Below are 24836 nucleotides of genomic sequence, written 5' to 3' on the forward strand. Positions count from 1 at the left end.
ACTTCTGAGTTCTGACAATGTCTAGACTCCATCTTACCAGCCAAGGGGATCAGAGATCTGTCACCCTGACGAGGCACAGTTGTCTCACACAAGGCCGGCGCTGAAAGGCTTTTCACACCAAGACGGGGGGGGGGGTCGTGTTATCGGAGGGGGGTCGTCGTTTTCACTCTCCCTGCTTCATTTGCCCCTATATTTAACTTTTATCAAACGCAGAATATTGAACGCTGTCCATCACCCCAGACCAACCAGCTGTTGGCTCACACGTCATCATGTTGTGTTGCATCTCTGCTATCCTTCATCCAGTCACATCTCTGTCGCTGAAATGTACCAGCTGTTTGGGTTAGCATACTTTAAGGCCTAACTTATTTTAATGGTAAGCCTGTACTACCTCAGTAATTAATCCGGTAGCTTTGTGTATGATAACACACTGACAGATTAATAAATAGTATATTTTTAGATGTATGAAGCGGCAATGCTTTGACTAATGTTTCAACAGTCTTTTTTATCCCTGATGATGTCAGAATTGCTGCTTGGCTGCCATTTAATAGTTGCAGTTATAATCTGTGAGATGATTGAGCTCATTAAGTTCCTAACATTAGGACGGGCGTCGCATCGGCACTTGACAGTTATAGTGAAGATTTGCACAAACTCACAGCGGTTGAGTGAAAAGCTGTCTTCAGGTTTAGTAAAGTCCGACACACATTTGGAGCGTTGCAGCAGAAATACATAATGATCGGCTTATTAGGCTATGCAAGATTCACACCCAGCCACTCAGCTAGTAACACTAGATGCTGGAAGAATGTGGACATACTTGTTGATGTAAAATCAAAACAGAAGAGAGGACAGAGAACACAAGGGGGAAACATGATATGTGTAGTGATATATGTGACCTACATTTCTTTATTAGAAGGGTGGTTGAATAACATGGTTTTGAGGTAGTGCATAAAGCATATTTTTTAATGTTTATTTGTGGCTTGGTACCAAATGTCAGTATTGCCATGGACAGGCAGCATGAGATAATAATCTGCCATTTAATCATCATTGGTGCATCAGATTTTTTGCAAAAGACTTTGGTTGTTGTGATTCTTTTCACACCTTGGGCTTATTTATTTACAATGACTGAAAATCTTAATACTGTAGGATGCAATGATATATGTGACAATAGTGTGTTTCCAACATCGTGACAACAGTTTGCATAGCAGTTTGATCCAAACAGCTGAAAATGCACTTCTAAGGTGATCATGTGGCAAGAACTTTAAAGTTGTCTTGTGCAGATCAACCATTCATCCAGTAGAGGGAGCTAGAGGATGAAAACGATGTTTATGACAGAAAGAGTGTAGTGGGGTGTAACATAACCGTGGAAGCTTTTAAGATCGTTTTAAAATGTTTAAAGAGAATATCAGCATGAAAGAAAACTCTCAAAGTATTCTTTTAATTTATTTGTCTGATTTGGTGGCTACCGGTATCAAAATATCAGCCATTTAGCCCATATTTTCTGTACCTCTCTGTGGCACTAACATTACATACTCCAGTACGACAGGGGGCGCTGGTTAGAAGCATGGATGATTTCACAAACAAGGAAGGGTGGCTATCTTTCCTCTCTTCAGTATTATGAATGAAAGTCTGCTCTTTGATTTTAGCCCTGAAGTCGTTATTGTCAAACATTATCAACAGGCTGCTTGCTAAGGAGCTGAACTAAGCTCGTTTAAATTAGTTCAAGATGTCTGCGAGCGCGGTGTATGTCTTGGATTTAAAAGGAAAGGTAAGATAACGGGCCAGGCCAGACGTTAGCTTAGCTAGTAGCCTTGCTAACACATTCTTCGTTGACAGATTATGATGTGGCTTAATCTGCAGCTAATGCACCAGCATGTGGATATGCCACGTCAACGGCTTTTTTGCCTTTTAATTTAATCCGGTGAAGTGCGCCTAAACAAGGTGGTCAGTTTCGTGTGGTGGTTTAACTGAAAAATGTCAGGCCGCGTAACGACAAGAAAACAAACAGGTGACCAGCTGTTAACTGCAGGGAACGTCAAACGGTATTCCCTTCACATTATTGCAGGTTTTCACACCGCCTTGCTTCTATGAAGGCCATCACATCTATTTTATGATGTACCTTCAACCTATTTTCAACCGTGAGGTTCTTCTGGCAAATTCGGCATACAAGTTAAACACCAAGCTGTATTTAAATCCAGGATGGATACAGGTTAAACACGTTGGTTGTTACCGCCCACAGTGGAGTAAAACAGGTTCAAATAAAGGCTGTCACGGAGAAGGCAGATACTTTTATGCACAATTGTGAAGAGTGAACGTTTTTCTGTAAAACATTTTAAAGTTACTTTTGTTTGTACATAAAATATGTCATCTCAACACACATGAAAATATATTTGATTTGGGCAGAAATTGGAAACTTTGACCTGTTGGCAACTGACCACCAACATTTGGACATTTCGCTTCATTCATTACTAGATAGGCACGATAGCATTGATAACATTGATATTACAACCTACACAAATTCTACCCACCCCTTTCAGGTCCTTGTGTGCCGAAATTACCGGGGAGATGTGGACATGTCAGAGATCGAGCACTTCATGACCCTTCTGATGGACAAAGAGGAGGAGGGGACCCTCTCTCCAATCCTGGCCCACGGGGGAGTACGCTTCATGTGGATCAAACACAATAACCTCTACTGTATCCTTATTGTTCACTGCATGGCATTTGTACCCGGGCAACTTGTCATCACTATGTTTTTTTTGGTGATGCTTGGATTTTGAGGTCATGTCGGTATAATTCTTAACACGGATCACATCAGTGGTTGCAACATCCAAGAAAAATGCTAGCGTCTCGCTGGTCTTCTCTTTCTTGTACAAAATTGTCCAGGTAAGATTTGAGTGCTTTTAACTTTCTACAGCAGAATTGGACGATTAAAAAAAACACGAATAAAGCCATAAACTTTATGTTTAATGTGATGGACGAGCCAAATTATGAAACCATATTTGTGTTCTTCAGGTTTTTTCAGAGTATTTCAAAGAATTGGAGGAGGAGAGTATTCGAGATAACTTTGTCATCATATATGAGCTGATGGATGAGCTGATGGACTTTGGCTATCCTCAGACCACCGACAGCAAAATTCTGCAGGAGTGAGTATCCACTTTGCCACAGTCTCACACTGCTATTACCTTTATTCATTAGAGTAGAATACTGCTGTTATTGATTACCCTTTTGATTATTTTTTGATTTGTGTTTATTCCATAAAATAACACAAAAAAAGCCCAAAACACAACAAATATTCGGTCTTTCCCAGCCTCCAAATTGATAAGCTTTAATAAAAATATCCAAATGTATCCTATTAACAATTATATGAAACAGAAACTGAAATTGTTGTGAACTAATAATCAACTTTGCCACTCAAATTGTCATTGTTAATTATCTGCTATTATCAACTATTTCTTTAATGAGGACATTTACTCCTGTTTCTACCAATCGGTGTTGAATACAGTTTAAACCAGCTATAATTTTTTTTTTATATTAATTGTTGTGTAGCCATTAAAACAGGTTTTCCAGCTTTGTGGATTAGCCTGTCATATATGTATATATATATATTTGCTACTCATAAAGAGCTTCCCGTCCTAACCGTAAATTACTGTAAATTACCCTTTAAATTCACATAACAGCATATGTGCTGAGGGTGTGTAGCAATCTAACTCTGGATTTCCCCCAACTCTTCCGAGTACTGAGAGTCAGGCAGTCCTCCCTTAGTGACCACAAGTATCTGTTTTTATTTGATGCTTTCTGGGAACTCACCTCCATAGACAGTCCATTTCCCCATTTCTGTATTTTGCCTCAGTGTTTACATATTTTTTCTCTCAGATACATAACCCAGGAGGGACACAAGCTAGACACTGGCGCCCCACGACCCCCCGCCACAGTCACCAATGCTGTCTCCTGGAGGTCAGAGGGCATCAAGTACAGGAAGAATGAGGTCTTCCTGGACGTCATTGAGTCAGTCAACCTCCTGGTAGGAACTCCTTGTTTTAGAAGCGCTGTGTTGCTTAAGGAATGCTAGTCACAGGACTTGTAAACTTCCTCCCCGTGTGCGTCACAACATTAGCTATCTGATCTTGCTGTAGTTTCTATGGGCTGTGAGTGCTTTCTTTAAGTGGATAATGCTTTTTTTTGATGGGGCTCTCTGTAATCGCTCTAATTTTCAGGTTAGCGCCAATGGTAATGTTCTACGTAGTGAGATCGTCGGCTCCATTAAGATGCGTGTCTTCTTGTCTGGAATGCCTGAGTTGCGGCTGGGCCTTAACGACAAGGTTCTGTTTGAAAACACTGGAAGTGAGTTCTCCCTTACAAACTTCTATTGTGTTAATGGGTGATTTTGAGCTCCGTTCTGAGCTGTGTGAAAGCCTTCCTGGCCGTCTTGGCCATACGTAATATCTGCCACCTTATACTTAACCATTTTCAGGTGTGATTAGAAATATGTATACCAGTTTGTGTTTTTCTTCTCTAATATCATCTCCTTGTCTTTTTCATGGAGGAGGAAAGAGTAAATCTGTTGAGTTGGAAGATGTGAAGTTTCACCAGTGTGTCCGTCTGTCTCGCTTCGAGAACGACCGCACCATCTCCTTCATCCCTCCCGATGGAGAGTTTGAGCTCATGTCCTACCGCCTCAACACTCATGTGAGTACTGTAGATCTTCTTCCAGCCCCCTGGTGGGCTGATAGACTGACCCCCAACGAGAGGATTAACATCTGCAAGCAACCAAACACATTACACTTGCTGGTCATTTTCTGAGACGATAACAGTTCTTAGTTCCTTGGGTTCCAGTAGCCTTTGTGACATCGCATGCATATCGCCCTTGCAGGCCAACCGATGAGCCAGCTGCAGGAAATATAGGCAGATAATGCATCCAGACTCAAAATCAGGAGTTTAAAGCATCATTCTGCAGTCAAGCTCATAATGTGAACCTAGAAGAGTATCCTCTAATTTGAACAGAATCTCATAGCCCCTATCTCATGTCTTCATTCCTGTGGGCCGCAGGAAGCGTAGCTGTTGATCTAATAACTACAATTCAAATCAACCTTTTTTGTGTTTTGGAAGGCACAGTCAGTAAGCTAGGTAAATATTTTTGCTTAAAACTCCTAACCTGGGGGGCCTTGGACCAACCAAACCAGCCTTTGCTCAAATGAGACTAAAGTGCTGCTTGTGAGTAGGGAACTAGTACATTGGAGCCAAGGTCTCTCTCTAGCTACAACTACCACTGACTACATTTAAACATTTAGGTCCTGGTTATAGGTGAAATAAAAATGTCTTTACCTGTCATACCACCTCCTTCATGGGTGAGTCGTGCTAAAAATGAACATATAATATAGTTAAAGTTACATATTTCGTCACTAAAAGTAAAGTAGTATATTTATTGTTATTGGATTTGTTTCAAAACGTGTAAATGTTATGTGCTATTCCTAAATGTTTTATGGTTCTTGTTGTAGTAACATCTGCTATCCACCAGGTGGTGACTGTGGCATATGTTGTCATTCAAACTGGCATGTACGTTGAGTGTAGCAGAGCCTGTGTAAAATGAGTTTGATCGTGGTTTTCTTTATATCTCAGGTGAAGCCCTTGATCTGGATTGAATCCGTCATCGAGAAGCACTCCCACAGTCGGATCGAGTACATGATCAAGGTCGTTCCCTTTCACACTCATGTCCTTCATAGCAGCTCGTTGTTAAACCTGGGTCTGTAGTTTATTATAAAGGAGTATAAAGTAGTATCTAGTTTTCACGTGTGGCGAGCCTTATTCAAGTCCGTCATTGAGCCCGGGGCACCATGTTAAACTTGACCTTCTTGTTTCTCCTCTCAGGCAAAGAGTCAGTTCAAGAGGCGCTCCACAGCCAACAACGTGGAGATCCACATTCCTGTACCAACAGACGCTGACTCACCCAAATTCAAGACCACAGTGGGCAGTGTGAAGTGGGTGCCTGAGAACAGTGAGATCGTCTGGTCAATCAAGTCTTTTCCTGTGAGTTTATCCTGACTCATGAGTATCGCTGTCGGATCGTATGTTTCGGTTTTTAAGTTATGTTATATTTTGGGTTGGAGTTTGCTTGTGTGTCTCACCAAATGTCAGTTTTGTCCTGTAGTTTATAAAAAAAAAAACTTGTTGGTTGTCTTTTTTTAAATGTCAAGAGTTAATAAAGTTTTGTTGTGAATTTCACAGGGTGGAAAGGAATATTTGATGCGTGCGCACTTCGGCCTGCCGAGTGTCGAGGCTGAAGATAAGGAGGGGAAGCCACCAATTAGTGTCAAGTTTGAGATCCCATACTTCACCACCTCAGGCATCCAGGTACAACACAGACACACACACACACACACAGACACACACACACACACACACACACACACACACACACACACACACACACACACACACACACACACACACACACACACACCCTCTGTCAAACAGTATTTCTCAAATAATTCCAAGTAATTTGTTTAACCTGCTTGCAACAACATGTGGTTCGAGATAAAATAATCTGAAGATCCCCTCTGAGAAATAATAAGAATTAGGACAATATTTAACTAGAAAAATAAGGTGTTTATTACACGGAAGTGTACTAAGTCTGTTTACAGTTCATACAGTGTTTATCATTCCTTCATAGTAAACCGTCTGAGAGTAAGCTCAAGCAAATGTTGCAGTTTATTTGCACCTGCTGTTTGATTATCGCCCCGTGTACGTGCATGCATAGTCCACATATCTTGCGGTTCTCGGTTGTTTCCCCGGCTTCCTGGATTTAGAAGCCACGGCAGTGTCTCTCGTATGAACTCTTGCTCAGGCATTTAAACAATTCATATTTGTCCTCTTCTTGGCCAGAGGGGGCAGTAAGGCAGCAATGTTCGACTGTGAGACTCCCGTTTGTGGTCGAGAACATTTCTACTGCTGAACAAACTAGAAAGCAACTGCTCATCAACTACGACTGAGCCTTCTGCTTTAATGTCGATCACAGTGATAGTAATGCCATCGTCGGTCGCTGTGAAGTAAGCGTCAGAGTTTGAGTGTGATTCCCACGAAACTGAGAGCAAAACTAAATGTTTTTCCGTCATGTTTGAATGAAGACGCCTGCTGACCACAGACTTGTGCTGCACTTACAGTATAATGACAGTTGTCCTGTGATTGTATGTGTAGCATCACAGTAACACAAAACTAAGTTTTCCCATGTCTTCATGTGAGGAAACATTGGCATGTGGACAAACTCCTTTTGAAAATATCATACTGTAGGATTGCCCCGTAGTTCCACCTCAATGTTTTTATCAACCAGATATCATCTGACTTTGTGCTTCATTATCTGAAGCAACAGCTGTTGAATTTAAATATAGTCGATTGATGTTTATATCAGTAAAGTAATGGTGCATTGATTTCAGAGGGACATATGACAAGTCATGGCACTGTCTTAAATAACAAAAAAAAAAAAAACTCTCTTTAAATGAAAATACTTTACTTTATAGTGATGGATGGTATAACTTAATGCACAGAGCAGAGGCATAATAAAAGTATTTGTGTAACAGTGTAAGTTTTCAATTTGTATATTAACTCCCTATTTCAAATCCTTCTAGAATATCAGCTTTATTCTTCTCTATTTATGGGCACTTACTTCTTAAAGTGGCAGTCCGTAACATTTTCATCTATGTAATTGTCTTTTAAGTTACTATATATCAAAGAGTGAGTTAAAACAACAAAGGTGATTGGTCACATGATCCACTAATGAAAGTGCTTCTCCTCGCTGCTTGGCCCACAAATATAGATCTCCGTGTCTGTGGCGACATTCCCACGCAAAATTCAAAATTAGTGAGTCAGTCAGCAGCGGTTGGTCTGCCCAGGTGGAGCTACTCATGGAAGGATGCTGTGTTTCATTGTAAATCGGAAATCGGTAACTGCTGAGTCAGGCTCCCTCTAGTCTAAAAAATTTGACCATGTACATTTCATGACTGCTGACTCACAATGGAGGATCAACAGCTAGAGATAGAAGACCATTTAACATCCAGTCCCAAGAAAAAGAAACAAAAACTAATGGAAGTGAAGAAGGTCAAGTCACGAAGAAGCAAAGTGACCTCCAACGAGGGAAAACGACGGACCTCCTTTCAGTGTGGAGCATTTGAAGGCATCACGCAGATGAGAGACAGTCGACACTGTTCGGTGAGGGAGGCATGCAGTTCCGTCTACCGCCAAAGAGGCCGCTAGAAGCAACATATCTTAAAATCTTACGGACTGCCACTTTAATTTGCTAACATTGCTTCCTGTGTAATTCTTGTTAAGACCCAAGAGGTCATATTTTCCAGCTTCTGCACATTTCCTATGCGAGTCGATAAAATCATATTATGTTGTATGGACATTATGCAGCCCACTCGGAAACACGAAGCTTGAACCCGGGATAATTGAAATGCGTGATGTTTTTAATTGGGGTGGTTTTGGCAGTACAAGAATGCTTGTCATATTCCAAGGTAATTTGGCAGCTGAAAGAAGTAATCTAATTTCCCTTCCTTCCTTTCAAATCTTTGCTGATCTCTAAATGAACAGATGCTCGAATAAAAGCAAGTGCATTAAGTCTTGGTGCAGCAACACAGGCAGGTGTCAAGCTGCTTCCATATCCATGAGATAGAACCTTTACATTGAGGTAAAAGTCTTTTAATACATGTTAAAAATGGCATTATATTTTAGTGTTATTTATAAAAATGAGTGTTTTTTTTTTATGGTCCCACCCAGAAAGCAAATAATTGGTTTTTCTTCCATAAGTTGTTTTTCTGGCACTAACAACAGAAAACTGACCACAGTTTTTTAAAATTATTATTATAAGGCTCTATCACACGGTTGAGACGTGCATTAATGGTAAACATGTTTTGTTTACAGTAATGGTGGAGTCTCAACACCTCTTTTTATGCACCACAACCATGTACAAAACATTTTACTTAGCTCGTTTGAGAGCATAACAAAGCAAGAAGGACCACACGGTAAGGGCTCAAAAAACAAAAACAAATGAAATGCCTGAACGGCACCAGCCTTCCAGGAGGGCCAGAGAGTGAGGGAGAGCCATCTCGAACTTCCCCTGTTGAAGAAGGTTCCCAACAGGTGACCTCAATCCCTTGATGATGGTGGAGGAAAAACAGGAGAGTAGAGGGCAAGGCAGACTAACCCATTAACTATGGAGGCCTAGAGCCGTCACACTTACAACGTACGCATGAAACGTTTTAAGAAGATGAATCAATAAAATACAAATGAACTCAAGCCAATATAAAAACAACAAAAAGTCACATAATACACAAGACTTGCTTATCTGTTTGGTTGATTGGTCCTCTTTTTGTGGTTTTCTACAAACCATTTCTTGCTTTATTGAAGCACAAGAAAGCAGAGTATAACTAGTATAACCTCCAGTGAACGGAGTGAGATAGTTCATTTAAAAAAAACTAAAGAATCTAAAGAAATGCCAAACATACTTGAACACACTTCAGCTGAGTGCCAGAGAACACGACGGCTCCGCGACGACCCTGTAAGGGTTAAGCCCTCAATTAGATTTGAAGTTTCCATTATAATGTTAACTAGTTTTGAGAAGTTATGGGTGATATTGGAAATAATGTTTTCTACTTGTGGGCGGCTGTGGTAGAGTGAGTCGTCCTCCAATCGGAAGATCGGCGGTTTGATTCCCGGCTCCTCCAGTATGCATGCCAAAGTGTCCCTGTCCAAGATACTGAACCCCCAAATTGCCCCCGAATGTGTGTGAATGAGTCGAAAAGACGAGATATGCGCTCTAGGAAAGGCAGGTCTATTTCCCATTCCTTGGCATTTAGAAGCTACACTCTAAGATACTATGATTGCTGCTTTAAGTAGCAGCAGTTTTCCTGTTCGAAGTTGTCGTCTTCACAGTCCAACTGTCCAGACCAACAGCTCAAACACCCTTTGGCTCAGTGCAGTCCCACTGTGGTGCACCCACCATCTCGGAGGCAACCTATTAAGAGCCATATTCCCATCAAACTCCTGTGTCAGGCCAGCAACTTTTCCCTTATTACAGGGCAACGGCAGCCTGGCTCTCAGACTCTTAATGCAGCCCAACACCGCTCTCTACGTGTGAGAAGACGCCGTGAAGCTTAATTAGACACATGTCAATATCAAAGCATGAGAAAGTTCCTCTTAACTCCACCACTAAGTGTAGGGGCGAGCACATGTGAAGTGTGCATGATGCACGTAGCTGCACCTTATAAATTTAACTAGAAATGGAGCAACCCCACACTTTGGCCCGTGGAGTGGCAATAACGGCACAAGTGCCGCTGCGTTTCCACATCTCCTGTCTTTAGGTGATGCTGAGGGATGCAGGGCAATTTGGCAGATGCATTCTGGGCCATAGCGTCTAGCAAGGAGCCTGATAAATCCCAGACCACACATGTAGTCTGTACTTACCCGACGAGATACAACAAACATCCCCTTCTCCCCTTCTCATCTTACAAGCCATAATGATATTTTGCGGGGGACGGCGTTTGATGCTGTTTTGCTGACTGCGTAGCCACGGTCAGGCCGACTGCATGTTTGGCTGCCGGGTTCAGGGAGAAGTGCTGCGCCGGCAGACTCGGTGATCCCGCGTCTATGTGTTTATCGTCATGTGTCTGGTGGCAACGGTGCTCTCTCTCTCTCTCTCTCTCTGCGTCTCTCTCTCTCTCTGACCTCACTGTGTAGTGGAAGGTAATAACAAGGCGGCCACTACCGAGGCCTCACCAGGATCCGCCGCCACTCGGCCCGCAAAATTCCTGCCCCGTCTGTACGTCTTTCAGCTACGAACCCGGCACGATGGAGGCATTGCATGGCGACATCTCCTCGAGAGGTCGTGTCAGCCTTTAAAAATGGTTGCGTTCTCATCGCTGCTAATTGTGAGAAATGTTCGTGAGAAAGTTAGCTTGAAAGACACGTCTTTCATTTCTTTTGTAGCACGGCAACATATACTTATTGCTAACACAAGATCAAGTGATACACATAAATACATAAGTTGACATAGGTTTGAACAGATGTTCCTCCATCTGACTGGGGAAAATACGATGTGCAACCATGTTTTGCGATGGCAGAGTATTTTTAGAGCCTCTTCTCGAAATTCAGCTCTGTGGTAACACTGGTCTGGTGAAATATCGGTTAATGGCTTGTGAAAGTTGTATCTTGATTGTGCTGATGTGCATATTTTTTTTTTTTACCCCCTTCACAGGCCTCTGAAAATACAGTTATGTAAATTAACTTTCTTTCCCTTGAAAGCTGTTCTGTATCTGCTTCCCTCATGTCAACGTGACTCATACTACTGCTTCCTCATCAACACTACTCTTACTACAACTTGCAGTTCGCTACGAGCTCGAAGGAGCGATCCACTGCAAACGCGTCTTCCGAGTATCGAATAAAGAGTGAAAAGTTTGGCTTGTTCTGTCGCAGAGAATGGAGGCAGAACAGAGACTCAAAAAGTCAAAATGGTGCATCAAAAATATTCCTAGGAACGTCCCAAACATCCCTGCAGTATACACTTCGCCGTTCTGTGTGTTTTATACGTTAGAAATAATGACATACATGGTCAGCGCTACGTTTCCCATAGGTGGGAATGTATTTCTACTTTGGTTTGTCTGCATGCGTTAGCCCGTGATGGACCGACATCCGGACCATGGTGTATCCTGGCTCTCTGCCAGTGCATGCTGGGATGGGAATAGGACAAACTCAGCCTATGGAAATGTTTTAGAAATGGGTAGTTTAACAGTCTAAAAAACAAAATAAGTGTATGTTGTGTTTTTTTATTACACTGGAGCCCAGCGACTTACATCATCATCTGCAATAATGTTGCAAACCTAAAAACTGATTTTAGGTTTAAAAACATAGTAAACGATTACAAAATGTTTGTCTTCTATGTGTTAAAGCTTTGTTCTCCCTCGACAGGTGCGTTACCTGAAGATCATTGAGAAGAGTGGATACCAGGCCCTGCCGTGGGTGCGCTACATCACCCAAAATGGAGGTAGGTTTACAAGTTCACTCGTACTTGTGCCCATGTGTGCAGTTCTTAGGCAACAATTGGGCAATGCAGTGCAATGTGGTGGGAACTGGCCTCGAACTGATGCAGTTCTATGAAAAGGGGATACACTACAGAACATGAGGCAATGTGGCAACGTCCTGCAGAATGTGAGAAAGTGAACTCTTTCTTTTGACCAGCTTCCCTGATTCTTATACTGAAATTACAAAGGTTGCACATGCTGGCCTTTTTGCTAATGTTGCCACTAATTGCCAAACATCCTCATCTCATTTCCGTTGTATTCCCTTCATTCCGGGTGGAAAGCATCAGCTGCCTCCACTTGATTTCTCTCTGATTCTCGCTTTTTTTTTCCTTTTGTCCATTCGATTAAGTCTTGTCCATTTCCTCTTCAGATTACCAGCTCCGGACCCAGTAGGCAGCGCCTCGGCCGGGAGTAGGCAGGTGGAAATCAGAGGGGGCGGAGTGGAGCTGCTAATGCGCTATCAATGGCAGGTGTCCGTCACGAGACCAGAGTGTCTTTTTGTTCGTTTTTTGTTTTGTGTTTGTTGAAGTTATATTGATTTCTGATCAATGCAAATATTAGTCGGGAGCCTTCAGTTAGGTAAGATTAAAAAAAAAGAAGAAGAAGAAGAAGAAGAAGAAGTAATTATCATGTTTGACTACGGGGGGGCTCCGGATGTGAGCGAGGCCAAGCAAAGCAGGAGTAATGTTTACATCCAACACACACAGCGGCGGGATGTACAAAAATCGTATCACGATGGGTCAAATGGTATGTTACAAGTTTGAAGTTACTGTAATCACATCCACGCAGGGTTAACGACACTCTCCGGTCAGTCCGAGTAGCATATTTTTTACATGAAAGCTGCTTTGTTCTGCCACAATTCCTATTTGTTGATTATGTGTATATATTTGTTACATTTTAATGAACTTCAATTCAGTGTTATTTGTTTCGCTAATTGTAAATGGAAAAAGCAATGTTCTCATTTTTTTTTTTTTAAAGTCTTATCACCTCAGTGTGATGCCATTGATACATGCCAGAGCAGTGCCCTCCTGCGTGGCTGTCGTGCTTTTCATCAGTTTGACTCCTCTGACATTCAGCTTTGCAGAAAACACGAGTCGGAGGTAAAACAGAATACCAGTTGAAAATCCCTCTTTTTCCACCCCGACACTTGTTACCCCTCCCCCTCCCCGTCTGTAACCACACACATTTTAAATCATTAAATGTCTATTTAGAGAAATCTGTTCCACCGTCTCCCTGCGTCATTTTGTTTGTGATGTCACTGCAGCCATCACCGTGAGGTGTCATCTGTAGCCACCTGCCCCACAGAGCAGTACGGAGGGGAAAACTCTGCAGAGGAGGGGGGGTTTCCTGTATCAGGCCTGTGGTAGTAGAAAACCCTGGATGGTTCTTTCCACCCCGGTCCTGGAGGTCTTCTCAAACAGTGCATCTCTTAATACCCTCGGCCCCGTGATATCATAGGCAATTTGAGCGCCAGCACTCCATAAACACACAGGAGAGCAGGGAAGGATGTGACTCAAGCTGTGGTCAACAGTCGCAGACATGCGAGAGAGAAACGTAGGATGGACCAGCACAGACTTGCTATTGTTCATGCCAAAGCCACACTGCAGTGGTCCTCGCATGAGGTCATTCCTTAAGTTTCTCTCGTAAGGGGACCGTGATGATCTTTATTCATGTGATTCACGTCACCGTGACCCGAAATGCCACATTTGTGACTCGTCACAGGAGGGGCTCGATTCTGGCATCGGTGGGTTTTGTTTTCTTCTTTACATTCTTCTTGCAAGCACCTGTTTTTGTTGAAACGCCGACAGAGCAGGTGTGCCTAGTCTGTGACCAAAATATAAGAAAGAATGCTTTCTTATTTAATGTTTTCAATGTTCACAACAGTCATCAAGATAAGCGTTATACCGACTGTAACTGGAAGACGCAAGCTGCTACAGTAATGTTCTCACATTCAGCTTTTTTTCCCCAGCAGCACACGAACACTTCTGAGATAACATCTCAAATATGACAATAATCTGATGATTTCAAGCAGCACTTCCCTGCCACAATTGAGAAAGTGTCAGTAAACAAGTCAGTGGAGCTGCTGCGTTTGGAGAAAACAAAGTGATTTTTTTTAGAGTGTGCAGTTTAACATGTGAATACTTGTACTATGAATGACAGGTATGGGAGATAATAACACCCATTCACATCAGATTCAATTGTATCTCGTCTCCTCGTTAACAGCCTGGTGTTCGCTGGTTTCCGGTTCTCGGATCGTCTATTCACACACACTTTTGCAAACGGGTACCAACATGATAATTTAAGAATCTCTAACTCAAAAGTCATAAAATCCCCACAGCATGGCCGTTACTGGTCGACTTGTGCTCTCCCTCACTGGGGAGCAGTCTCTGTGATACTTGGCAGAGCTCATGAATATCGTATTTGGCACACGATGAGAAGGTTGCATTCATGAAGCAAAACTGGATCCTCTGGGGAGTCGTAGGGGAGACCTGACACATACCTCATGTTGCAAGACTGCTTACAGAAGTGAGACGCGAGTATCCTCCTTATGTTCACAAATATTTACCGTAAACATACTCGCTGATCTAAGATTAACCAGGGGGTTATCGTAACATGTTTCTTCATTTCTGTTGAAATGGTGTGAAATTTAAAGCATTCTGAGAAAGCTAATCATCATATAAAGCAGAAGTATTTAGATGGCAAAATGCCCATATGAATATACACCTATAAGTTAATGTTCTGCATGCATTCAAATGTTATTTAAGTCAAGTAAAAGCACTCAAATATTCATATTATTATTTTTAAATGATCAGTCCTAATGCCGTTACTTGTAAGGAGTTTTTCATTTGTAGCAGTGGTGGTGCTGATTTTAAATACGTTATAAACAGTAGTTTAACCTAATGAACTTATTGTGTTCATCCATCCATCCATCCATTTTCTACCGCTTATCCTGTATTTAGGGTCACGGGGTGGTTGGAGCCGATCCCAGCTATCATTGGGCGAAGGCAGGGTACACCCTGGACAGGACGCCAGTCTATCACAGGGCCGACATGGAGAGACAGACAACCATTCACACTCACATTCACACCTACGGGCAATTTAGAGTCACCAATTAACCTATCCCCATCCTGCATGTCTTTGGACTGTGGGAGGAAGCCAGAGAACCCGGAGAGAACCCACGCTTACACGGGGAGAACATGCAAACTCCACACAGAAGGGACCCGGGCCGACCCGGGAATCGAACCCAGGACCCTCTTGCTGTGAGGCGAGAGTGCTACCCACTACACCACCGTGCAGCCCCTTATTGTGTTCATGTTTTATCAAACAATATCATTTTCAAAATAACCAGTAAATATAGGTGTGAAATAAATGCTGTGGAGTAAACTATCTCTCTCTTTTTTAACAGAAGTTAAGTTAAATCTCAAACTGTTACTTTCTAAGCACAGTAATTAAGATAAAAATGTGCTTAGTTGACTTCAACTACTGTTAAACTCCATTTTTGGATAAAAGTCTCAAGTACTGTGATTGGAAATCAATTGACAAATGATCCCAAAATTAGGAATTCATATAAATGAACTGAAAAATTAGTATGAAAATTGTACATTCATACATTTAAATGTACACAGACCTTCTTCAAAAAATTAGTCACACGCCTTTGAGTATTTTCTCATTATTAAATGAGAGTTTGGTGTTATAAACCATGATCAAACATAGATGTATGAAGTGTTTTTGCAGTAACTGCTGTACCATACAAAATAAATGAGCCATGTCGTGCCTCCAGCAAAACTAGGCTAACAGGTGAATGAAATAAAAGCTTCACCTTTCCCCTCCTGGAGTTATTTGGTTGCCATGCCAACGTTACACCGTTGTTACTGATAGAGCAGATGCCTCTCTGGAGTTTTCAATGGAAAATAACTATGGTTACTCAACAGTGAAGCAACAGGTAGAGAGGTCTGACAGCGTGGCAGTGTCGACTTCAAACACAGGTGTGCCACGAGGAACCCCGTGTTTATCCACACATGGAATCCTGGCGCCTAGCAACCGAGGGAAATCCTCTCGTGTCACATCGGGACTCTGATCTCTTCGTGACGTCGAGACAGGTCGTTCCCCTCTCAGGCACGCAACGTGCCCCTATAATCATCCGAGTGGAGCCTCTCACCTTCAGTTGTGAAATACAAATAGTTGGTGAGTCACTTTGAGACAGTAACTGGAGAAAAGGTAATGCACCATGTGAGGCACTTCCTCCTACAGAAACCTGAAATAGTTGCTACACCAGTTGAAAAACACCAGGGGCTCGGCGTGTGTGTGTGTGTGTGTGTGTGTGTGTGTGTGTGTGTGTGGTCCGGGCTGGCTTTGCAGCAGGAGATTCCTCACGTGTGGGGAAACTTCCAACCTCCTGTGTAGACTGTAGAACAATATTGGTGTAAGGGGGCATATAGCTGAGTGTTCAAACTAGCCGGCCTTGAGACACTATTGTGATCTCTCGGTGCCTCCGGCTCACACACCGCTGCCAGACACTGGTACGTGACAGCCGGGTCCTCCAGCCTCATCAGGGCCTTCGTGACTTGCAGTGTCGTGGGGTCAAGCGAACATCATGGTTAATATATATATATTACGTCCTTAACGCATAACAAGCGTCTCGTTATGTCTTTGCCTTGGAGCGTGACTCATCAGCCGCAGTGGGGTCCAAAGTCTGAAAGATCAGCAAGTGCAGTAAAGCACGTACAACCTTATTATCAACCTCAGCTCATAACACGCACACCATGTTATTATGGACTACCGGAGGAGCGGATCCAAAGCTGTGGGATGGACCCCCCAAGTGGTCCCAAGATGAATCAGAGGGGTCAGCAGATAATTACAAGAACAGTTGGACATTTCGAGAAAAGGCTCTTATTTGCTTTCTAAGAAAAACCATCAGTCACGCGTTTCATGGTTTTGAAAGCAATTTGCATATCTTAGCGTAAAGACTGGACAGATAGCCTTGCTCTGTCAAAAAGCAACAAAATCCAGACACCAGCACCTCCAAAGCTCAGTAATTAAGTCATTATATATTCCAAAATAAATCCATACAAAAACTGCAATATAAAAATAATTCTTAAGACTGGTTATGTCCCAGCTGTGGGGGGGATTAGCTCAGGAGATTGCCGGTTCGATCCCCGGCTCCTCCTAGCTGAGTGCCTGGTGTCCCTGAGCACTGAGGTGTGTGAATGTGTGCGTGAATGGGTGAATGTCAGTCATTGTTGTAAAGCGTTTTGGATAAAAGCTCTATATAAATGAGGACCATCTGTAGTCACAACATCTCCTGGATTCTTTGTCTCCCCGTTCCATATCTGATGAATAATGTGACACACATCTTCTCATCTTACTCTTGAAAAATACATGAATAATATTCCTCTCTTCTGGGAAACACTTTTTACTAAACACAACTGCAACTTCTGTATGAATCACTGCTTAGAAACAGAGCTGTAACCTCAGACGTTACTAATATACAGTATGCATTACAGAGTCGGTTCACTGACACCAACCGGAAGTCTGACTTCATTTTTTTGTTTTTATTCAGCCTAACTTTCAGAGTTCTGTTTTTTTTATATTCCTGGAAAACTACCCTGGATACTGTCACGGCATCCAAACCCGGAAAAAAAAAAAAAAGGCGCTCACCGCTCACTGTCTGTGCACTTCTCTTTGTGAGTTGAGTGAATGTGTCCTCTTTTTAAACTCGTCCAAACTGAATGTCAATACAAGAGGCATACCTTTCTAAATATGCCCCCGGCCGTCCCGTTCCCTCTGTATTTACATGTTTGTCTTTCCTCCATGCTGCCGAGTTACAGTGCCACAACATGCCCCGTGCTGCCGAGGGATTATGTGAAAAAGACATTATCTATAATGATGGTTCTGTGCAACACTGTGGCAAAATCTACAGGGCCGTCCATCATGTTTGCCTTTGACAAGTGTGTGTAATGTGCTCGTTTTGAAAGTAAGCATCCCACTAAACAAACGTAGATGTTTGTATGAGAAGGAAGTATTGTGGAGGAGGGAGGGGGGGATGTCTTTCTTTATCAAAAACATAGAAAAGAGAAGAAGCACCATGCTCACATGGCACTGGGTATAATGTGTGTGTCATTACAAAGGAGGAAGTCTTTTACTTTTTCTCTGTCCCCGAACAAAACCGGCAAAATAAATGTTGCTAGAGGCTAGAGCGCTGGTTTCTTGTGGCACAATAGAGGTTGAAATCCCTGTCTTTCCTCTTTGAGAAAGCACAGGACACCTGGCCGTTAGATGTAAGTTCAAAGGCCCGTAGGAGCTTTCAGTAACCTTCTGTTCTTCTTTTGTATTTGGTGAAAGAAAGACAAGTGCACAGCAGGCACAAAGACACCTTGCACTCTGGATAATGACAACTGCAGACCGTGGGCCGTTACCACAGAGGACAGACCTCTACTCCCCGGTCCTTCTAATAGGTTTTACAACCATCTACCAAATCTACATCTGGATATTATTATGACAGTAACAGCTGTAATAAACATTGACACACTCGTCAGAAACCCCCTAATTCAGCCTGATTGTCCACCAGAGCGCCTTTTTGGTTTCGCTCCCCGCTACTGAACATTTTTGTGTTTTCCTGTCTCTCGCTCCTCTGGACATTTGATAGGCCTTGGACCGCATCCGACATACTTTCTGCTGTCTTAATGCCGGCCTCTCGCACCAAATGATATTTTAGCACAAGTGCATGGCAACAGCAAAACAAAGAGGCACAAGATGAATTCTTTGGCCGACCACTTTTTGAATTACTGATCATGTAAAAACCCACTGTGGCTCCCAGATTGCAAACATCAGTCCTTGGAGCCTGCATGCAAACCAGCCCTCTAAATAGGCTTGTCTATTTCTGTTGGGCTGCGGGGGGAAACATGTGTTTGACATCAGTGTCACTCGCTGTAGACGTTTTGCAGCGGGGCTTCATTGTCCCCTTACGGCAGCTCCATTTGAAAATGGACGGGCGACAATAGCTGATTGGGAAGAGTAATTGCAGCCCGATCAATGAGCTCATGTTCGAGGACAGCCCTGCTCACTGAGGTTAAATGGGGCTTTTTTTTTGGATTGTATCTCATTTTGAATTCGTCTGAGCCGCTGTTTATCCAACCTCTCTGAATAGACACCAGCAGAGTAAACACACACACGCACAAAGTACAGTGTGTCCCGCGCCACAACAAACACCCGGCGACTATCAAGCCATGTACGACATGCTCGGCATCAAAGGAAAGTCACGAGCAACTTTAAAATCACTGAACTGCTGAGGAAAGCTGACGCGCGTTGACAGTTCAGGGCAGGCGAAAGTGAAGGAGCAGCTCCAACCTGCCATGACAACTACTGTTGAGGAGCTCATAAACAAAACACTCCATGGGCAAATTGTTCCAGCTGTGCTACCGATGACCCCAGTGGGAAAAAATGCTGCGTGGCTCTCAGGTGTGCAACAGCTGAAATGTGTGTTTCCAGCTAATAAACGGTATAAGGTCACACGCAAAAAAAAAAAAAGTTTCATAAGATGTTTTGAATTGAGAATCACATTGAAATTCAGTCCATGTAGGGAAAGTCTGAGAGATAACTGAAAAAGGATTACATGAAGGAGACATAAAAAGACATAAAACGGTGGACTTCAAGAGGATTTGCCTTCAAAATCTGTCAGATTTTGACTTTTACTGCAAGTGAAGTTTCCCAGTTCAGTTTCTTTTATGTAATTCTAACCTTAAACTTCGTCCCAACCAAACCCCATTATCATTTTCCTTAGTTTTAGCTGCTTATATATAAAACCCGAACATCCATTGTTATTTAAACTTTCTTGTACTTGTTCAAACCTTTTCACACGGCATGCACATGGACATTTGCGGCGCGGCCTGTCACATGATCCTTTTGTGGTGAAAGAGCTAAAATCTTCACGTTAGTCTCATCCACATCACAAAGTCGGCTTTTTTGAAGTTTCATACAATTTTGTGAATCCGAGTTGAATGTTGAATACAGCTGAAACCGGCGTCAAAACTCTCTGAATGAAATGTTCAAATCAAAACTCTCCTGATGTGTGAAAAGGCAGGTGATGCTTTGGACCAGTATCCCCATGAACCCGACCAGTGACTGTTTCCCAGTCCCACAGTGAATTTACCCCCGATCAGCACGTGGAGAAGGGGAGGAATGAGAGGCCTGTGTGACACCAGCTCTCTCCCTCTATAATTTCCGTCCCCATTTTCCACCAAGACCACTCAATCTTACAGCCATATGGCGGTTTGCTGCCATAACCATTCACAGCTGAGTAAAAATAAACCTTTGGGACGCATCCTTGGGACGAGGGGGTTTGAAGACGCGCTCGGCCACGGCTTGTGCTCGACTTTGTGCTGGTTAGGATAACCTACTGTGATTCATCCTATCTGCAGATGAACACCCCCCCCTCATATAATTTGCAATGGGAGTACGGTCAGGGTATACAATATCATTCAGTTAAAATTCAAGGGTGAGGCAAAAATAGACATTCAGCCACATGAAGGAGTTGAGACCAGAAATAGCTTGTTTGATGGGTATATATTTCAGCGGCGCAATGATGGGGTCTCTCCAGAGGGCTTTAAAAGCTCCCCCTATTTATGATTTGGGGTAGGGTGGTTGGGCACATGGTTAGCTTACTGTGTGCTTCTGCATAAGACACAGACAGTTTAAGAATTCAAACATCCTGAAGCATTTAGATAGGGGGGGGGGGGGGGGGACAAAAAAAAAACATCTTTGAATATAAATTACACACTCCCAAAATAAACGCACGCGTAGAGAACGCCACTTATTGTTAATCGCAGACTAGATTAATTAGATTAGCCCAAGCCTTTCCTCGGGTCTTTCAGCAAACACAGCATGTCTTCATATCAGTCTGATGTAGTAACTACTGTATATTAGGAGGTGCGGCTGCAATCCACCGCCTCCCACGTTGATTAACCTGTAAATGTGGCATGAGGCATGCAGACATGGAGACACGGTCTTTGCCTACCTCAGAGCAATTACAGAGATTACTGTCTCTGTAATTATTATCGCTGATTTATGGCCTCGTATTGTAACAGTTAGTATTTCACAACGGGGGAGCGGGGACTGTTGGGACATATGTTCATTAACAGCTCAAATGCTTTTGTGCAGACAATCTGGGATAAACTGGCGTACCGTTTATTTAGTTATTAGGCTCTTTAAACTCTGATATAAGGACGTCACAGGAATGCGTGTTGTTTTTAAATGAACAGAAATATGTCTTTTGAAATGGAACAGTAGCTTTTAAGTGAGATTAATAGATCCCAGCGTAGGTTTTAAGCCTCACTATAGAAACCTGTCGTTCAGACAGTTGGTCTTTCCACCACTTTGTTCCAGGCTGACACATCTCAACTATTGGATGGGTTGCTGTGACATTAACTGAGTGATGAATATTACTAACTTATAATAACCTGACATTTCCTCTATAGCCACCAAAAAAATATCCATATCCAACTTTCCATATAGCATCATCACGGTATTCCTTCATTTCAAAAGCAAGAGAAAATAGAAATACAGGGTTTTTCACTTAACAAAATAAAAGTTTTAAAAGGTGGTAGAGAAAAGGAAACTCATACTATCTAAGAGACACAAATATATGACAGTTACAAAAAAGATCCTCTTAAATTGACCTTTTCAACCCAGGCGAATTGACCTTTTGATTCTCAGCTCTCCAACGTGTCTGAAAAAGCTTCCGCTGCCATCTGTCAGGACACCAAAGCTGAGGTTGTAGTGCTGTGATCTCTATCTCAACATCTACACGGTGGGGCAATTTACTTGCATGCCCACAGGAGATCATAAGGCACTCAAGCGATAAATTACAAGTCTGAATTAAAGACTGCAATTAACAGTGTGTGAACAGGAACTATTTCTAAATAATGTGTCCCCGTTCACATTTCAGCAGCGTGGAAATTTTTTTTCACGGCTATTCCTGTTTCATGTGTCACTGTCACAATAGGATGTGCTTCCTCGCAACCTCCCGCTCAACGCATTGTTTTAACAACAGTACACAAGGCGCCAATGACTTTAGTATTGTCTTGAATAAATAGATGGTTCATAATCATTAGAAAGTTATGCAAGTCACCTTGCTCTACCCGACACAGGACACGTTGACTCACAGCTTGGGACAGCGGGCCGACGTCTGACACAGGAAATCCTACCTCGGTTTCATAAGTCCACATGACTTGAAATGTGTGTAGCCCTTCATCGGTGAAGATCAGCTGTAGTGTGAATATAATTAAGTGGTTTTGCACTGGATTCTGCGTATCATAGGTATGAAAATCAACATGGGTATTTTTTTTGTTTTTTTTTGTCAAAGATGTTTGGATCATTTGAATTCAGTTGAACACACCAACACAAAATTCCACAATAGTTCAGTTCAGAATAGTAGCCAGGAAGACATGCATTGGGAGATAAGGGCATAGAAAAAGGAAGGGAGTAGAAGGGAATGTCAAAGTGATGTTTCATGGGACTGCAGCTGTGAGCACCTGTGAATACGTCAGGAGTCCAGGTAGGAAGTTGGTGCAGCAGGCAAATAACACAAATTCTACACGCCAACGAAAGAAGGAAAGATTGACCTGCGACCAACCGAGAAGTGACAGTACTATAAATACACCAATCAGACACAGCTGGGACATGAGGGCAGGCTAGAAAGCTGATTGGTGCTTGAAACAATGGGAAACGGAGCTGGGCTCGCCAGACTTTTTTAAACAAAGGTGATAGACAGAAATAAAGGAGGTAAAAACCACAAAGAAAGGAAGTGAAACAAACACAGAACACATGGGATACAAAATAAAAACAGGAAACTATACCAAAAGACTTCGGGTCATGACAGCAGTGTGTTGAATTATCTTTTCTGCTGCCTCTAAGAAAGAGACGCAACATGGGTTTAAAAATATATATATATTTAGTCCTCTCTTACATTAAACGCTTGTTTGGTTTAAAAGTGTCTGTCAATAGAGTTATTTGTGCGACGGCCACTTGTTTTAGGTGACGGACCGGGATCTGCCTGCAGGACACCTTTAATTACCTCAGCACTGGGAAAGATGTTTGAAGATTGAAGGGAATTCTTGGCCTGCCTCCTTCTTCCTTTCTCTCATCATCCGTCACATAATCGGTTGGATATCCCCTCCTCTCTCTCTCTCTATCTCTGTCTTTTCCTCTGGTGTCGTTCACTCACACACCTGTCAGGGCAGGTGAAGTGAGGTGAGGAACAACAAGAGGCAACGGCATCCCTCAGGGCTGAGCTACTTCTCCTTTGATCCTCCACAGCAGATATGATCATTGACGGTTCCCCCACCGAAAAAAAGACCTTCAGTCTTCTCCCTGAATTCAAGCTGCACTAATCTGAGTGATCTTTATCTCCACACTTTTAAAAAAAAGGGACCAAAAAGAACTGCTTGCATCTCATAGTTCAACACAATCTCTTGACCTAAATCCTAATGAGGAGTTTCACTACCAAGGGGATGAATCAGTTGAGCTCTGCCACCTGCTTGTGTGCTATGTGGGCTCCAGAATCCAAAGGAGGCTGTGGGTGAGCCAGAGTTCCCCCGTTTGTGTCGAGCTCATAGCTTTTAAACAGATGCTGGACCCGCTGTAGCCAAACCAGCCTCACTTTAAGTGTTGACCCATGTGGTTATTCTATTTAGCTTCTCACAGCCCCCATTAAATTTACCCAAATGACTCAAGCCAAAATGCAATTTCAGTTTATATGGAGTCAACTTTAGTGAGTTACTTTTAGTTTTACCAGCGTGCACAGGTTGGTTTGAAGGAGTCCTCCAGGAGATATATTTTGAGGATGATTTAAAACTCAGGGGAGTTTAACTTGCTCCGCTCCCACAGGAGATGTGTTAAAGTGTTTGAGTTATATTGTTAGAAGCTTGTGTGGGAAAGTCTTCAAACATGTGTTCCCTCAGAATGAAAACTGTGTGTGCCGTTCATTGACTCACACTGCCAATGCCATCTACGACATCCACTCGCTCTGCATCTGCACTGAAATTGGGTGACGGATGCATTTCAAAGCCATGGTAGAGAATTAGTGGAGCAGTAGGCGGGACAGGGAGGAAGAAATTAAAGAAAATGTGTTGATTGTCCTTCTCTAATTTAGCAGAACATCCCCGTAAACTCATCTGCACTCTCTCATAATCATCTATTATCCTCCTACATGGACAACAACAACAAAAAAGCCAATTTCCCTCTGCGGATGGTTAGCTGCAATGGTTTTATAATGGCTTACACGTTGAAATGTCCTCTTCTATGAAGAAGGAAAAAATAATAACAGCAACATTCCTGAGGGGCTGTAATTTTCTTCCGGCGGGTAAAAGTTGTCCATTATGGTCAGGGTCAAGGAACACATGCAACCCCGTCATCAGGGCCGCATGGTCGGCCACATCAGAACCAACCGTCACAACCAGTGGAAAGGCTCTGTCTGTTAGCACAACACACAGCCAATCACAGAGGCCCATAGGGCCTCGGTACATTTGCCCCCTAACCACGCCGCGCTCTAATTTAAGCACACATATTCCATTGAAATTACAGTATATATACCCACCCTTCCCTGCAATTTATATGATTTGCACGCTGATGGGGTGAGTTTAGACAATGCTGATGCAGTGGATACGTTTCTTTTTCTTTGTTTTGTTCAGGTCAGTGGAGCAAATAAAGGCTCCGAGACAAGTTTGTCGAGTTCACAGGAAGACAAGAAGACATAACATTCGATTCATGCGGTGATAAAAT

General features: G+C 42.7%; 1 protein-coding gene across 2 annotated transcripts; it reads left to right on the top strand.

Moving 5' to 3' along the window:
• Positions 1-1585: 1585 nt before the first annotated feature.
• On the top strand, positions 1586-13279 carry ap1m1 (adaptor related protein complex 1 subunit mu 1). Of its 2 annotated transcripts, none has more exons than XM_084008679.1 (12): positions 1586-1762; positions 2532-2688; positions 2810-2877; positions 3007-3137; positions 3868-4015; positions 4209-4335; positions 4541-4680; positions 5611-5682; positions 5860-6018; positions 6217-6342; positions 11947-12022; positions 12430-13279. In XM_084008679.1, the coding sequence occupies exons 1-12, from the start codon at positions 1721-1723 to the stop codon at positions 12450-12452; spliced, it is 1269 nt and encodes a 422-aa protein (XP_083864805.1). In that variant the 5' UTR covers positions 1586-1720; the 3' UTR covers positions 12453-13279. The 2 variants fall into 2 exon arrangements, with proteins under 2 accessions (XP_083864805.1, XP_083864804.1); XM_084008678.1 differs by having other exon boundaries at positions 1588-1762; positions 4538-4680.
• The last annotated feature ends 11557 nt before the right edge of the window (positions 13280-24836 follow it).

This window comes from Eutrigla gurnardus (assembly GCF_963514095.1).
Source record: "Eutrigla gurnardus genome assembly, chromosome: 4".
Classification (NCBI taxonomy): domain Eukaryota; kingdom Metazoa; phylum Chordata; class Actinopteri; order Perciformes; family Triglidae; genus Eutrigla; species Eutrigla gurnardus.

Excerpts from the sequence above, each read along its gene's own strand:
- ap1m1 (XM_084008678.1), top strand. The coding sequence starts at position 1,721 with ATGTCTGCGAGCGCGGTGTATGTCTTGGATTTAAAAGGAAAG. Across the intron at positions 4,681-5,610 it reads CCTACCGCCTCAACACTCAT|GTGAAGCCCTTGATCTGGAT; the intron begins GTGAGTACTGTA and ends TTTATATCTCAG. Across the intron at positions 6,019-6,216 it reads GGTCAATCAAGTCTTTTCCT|GGTGGAAAGGAATATTTGAT; the intron begins GTGAGTTTATCC and ends TGAATTTCACAG.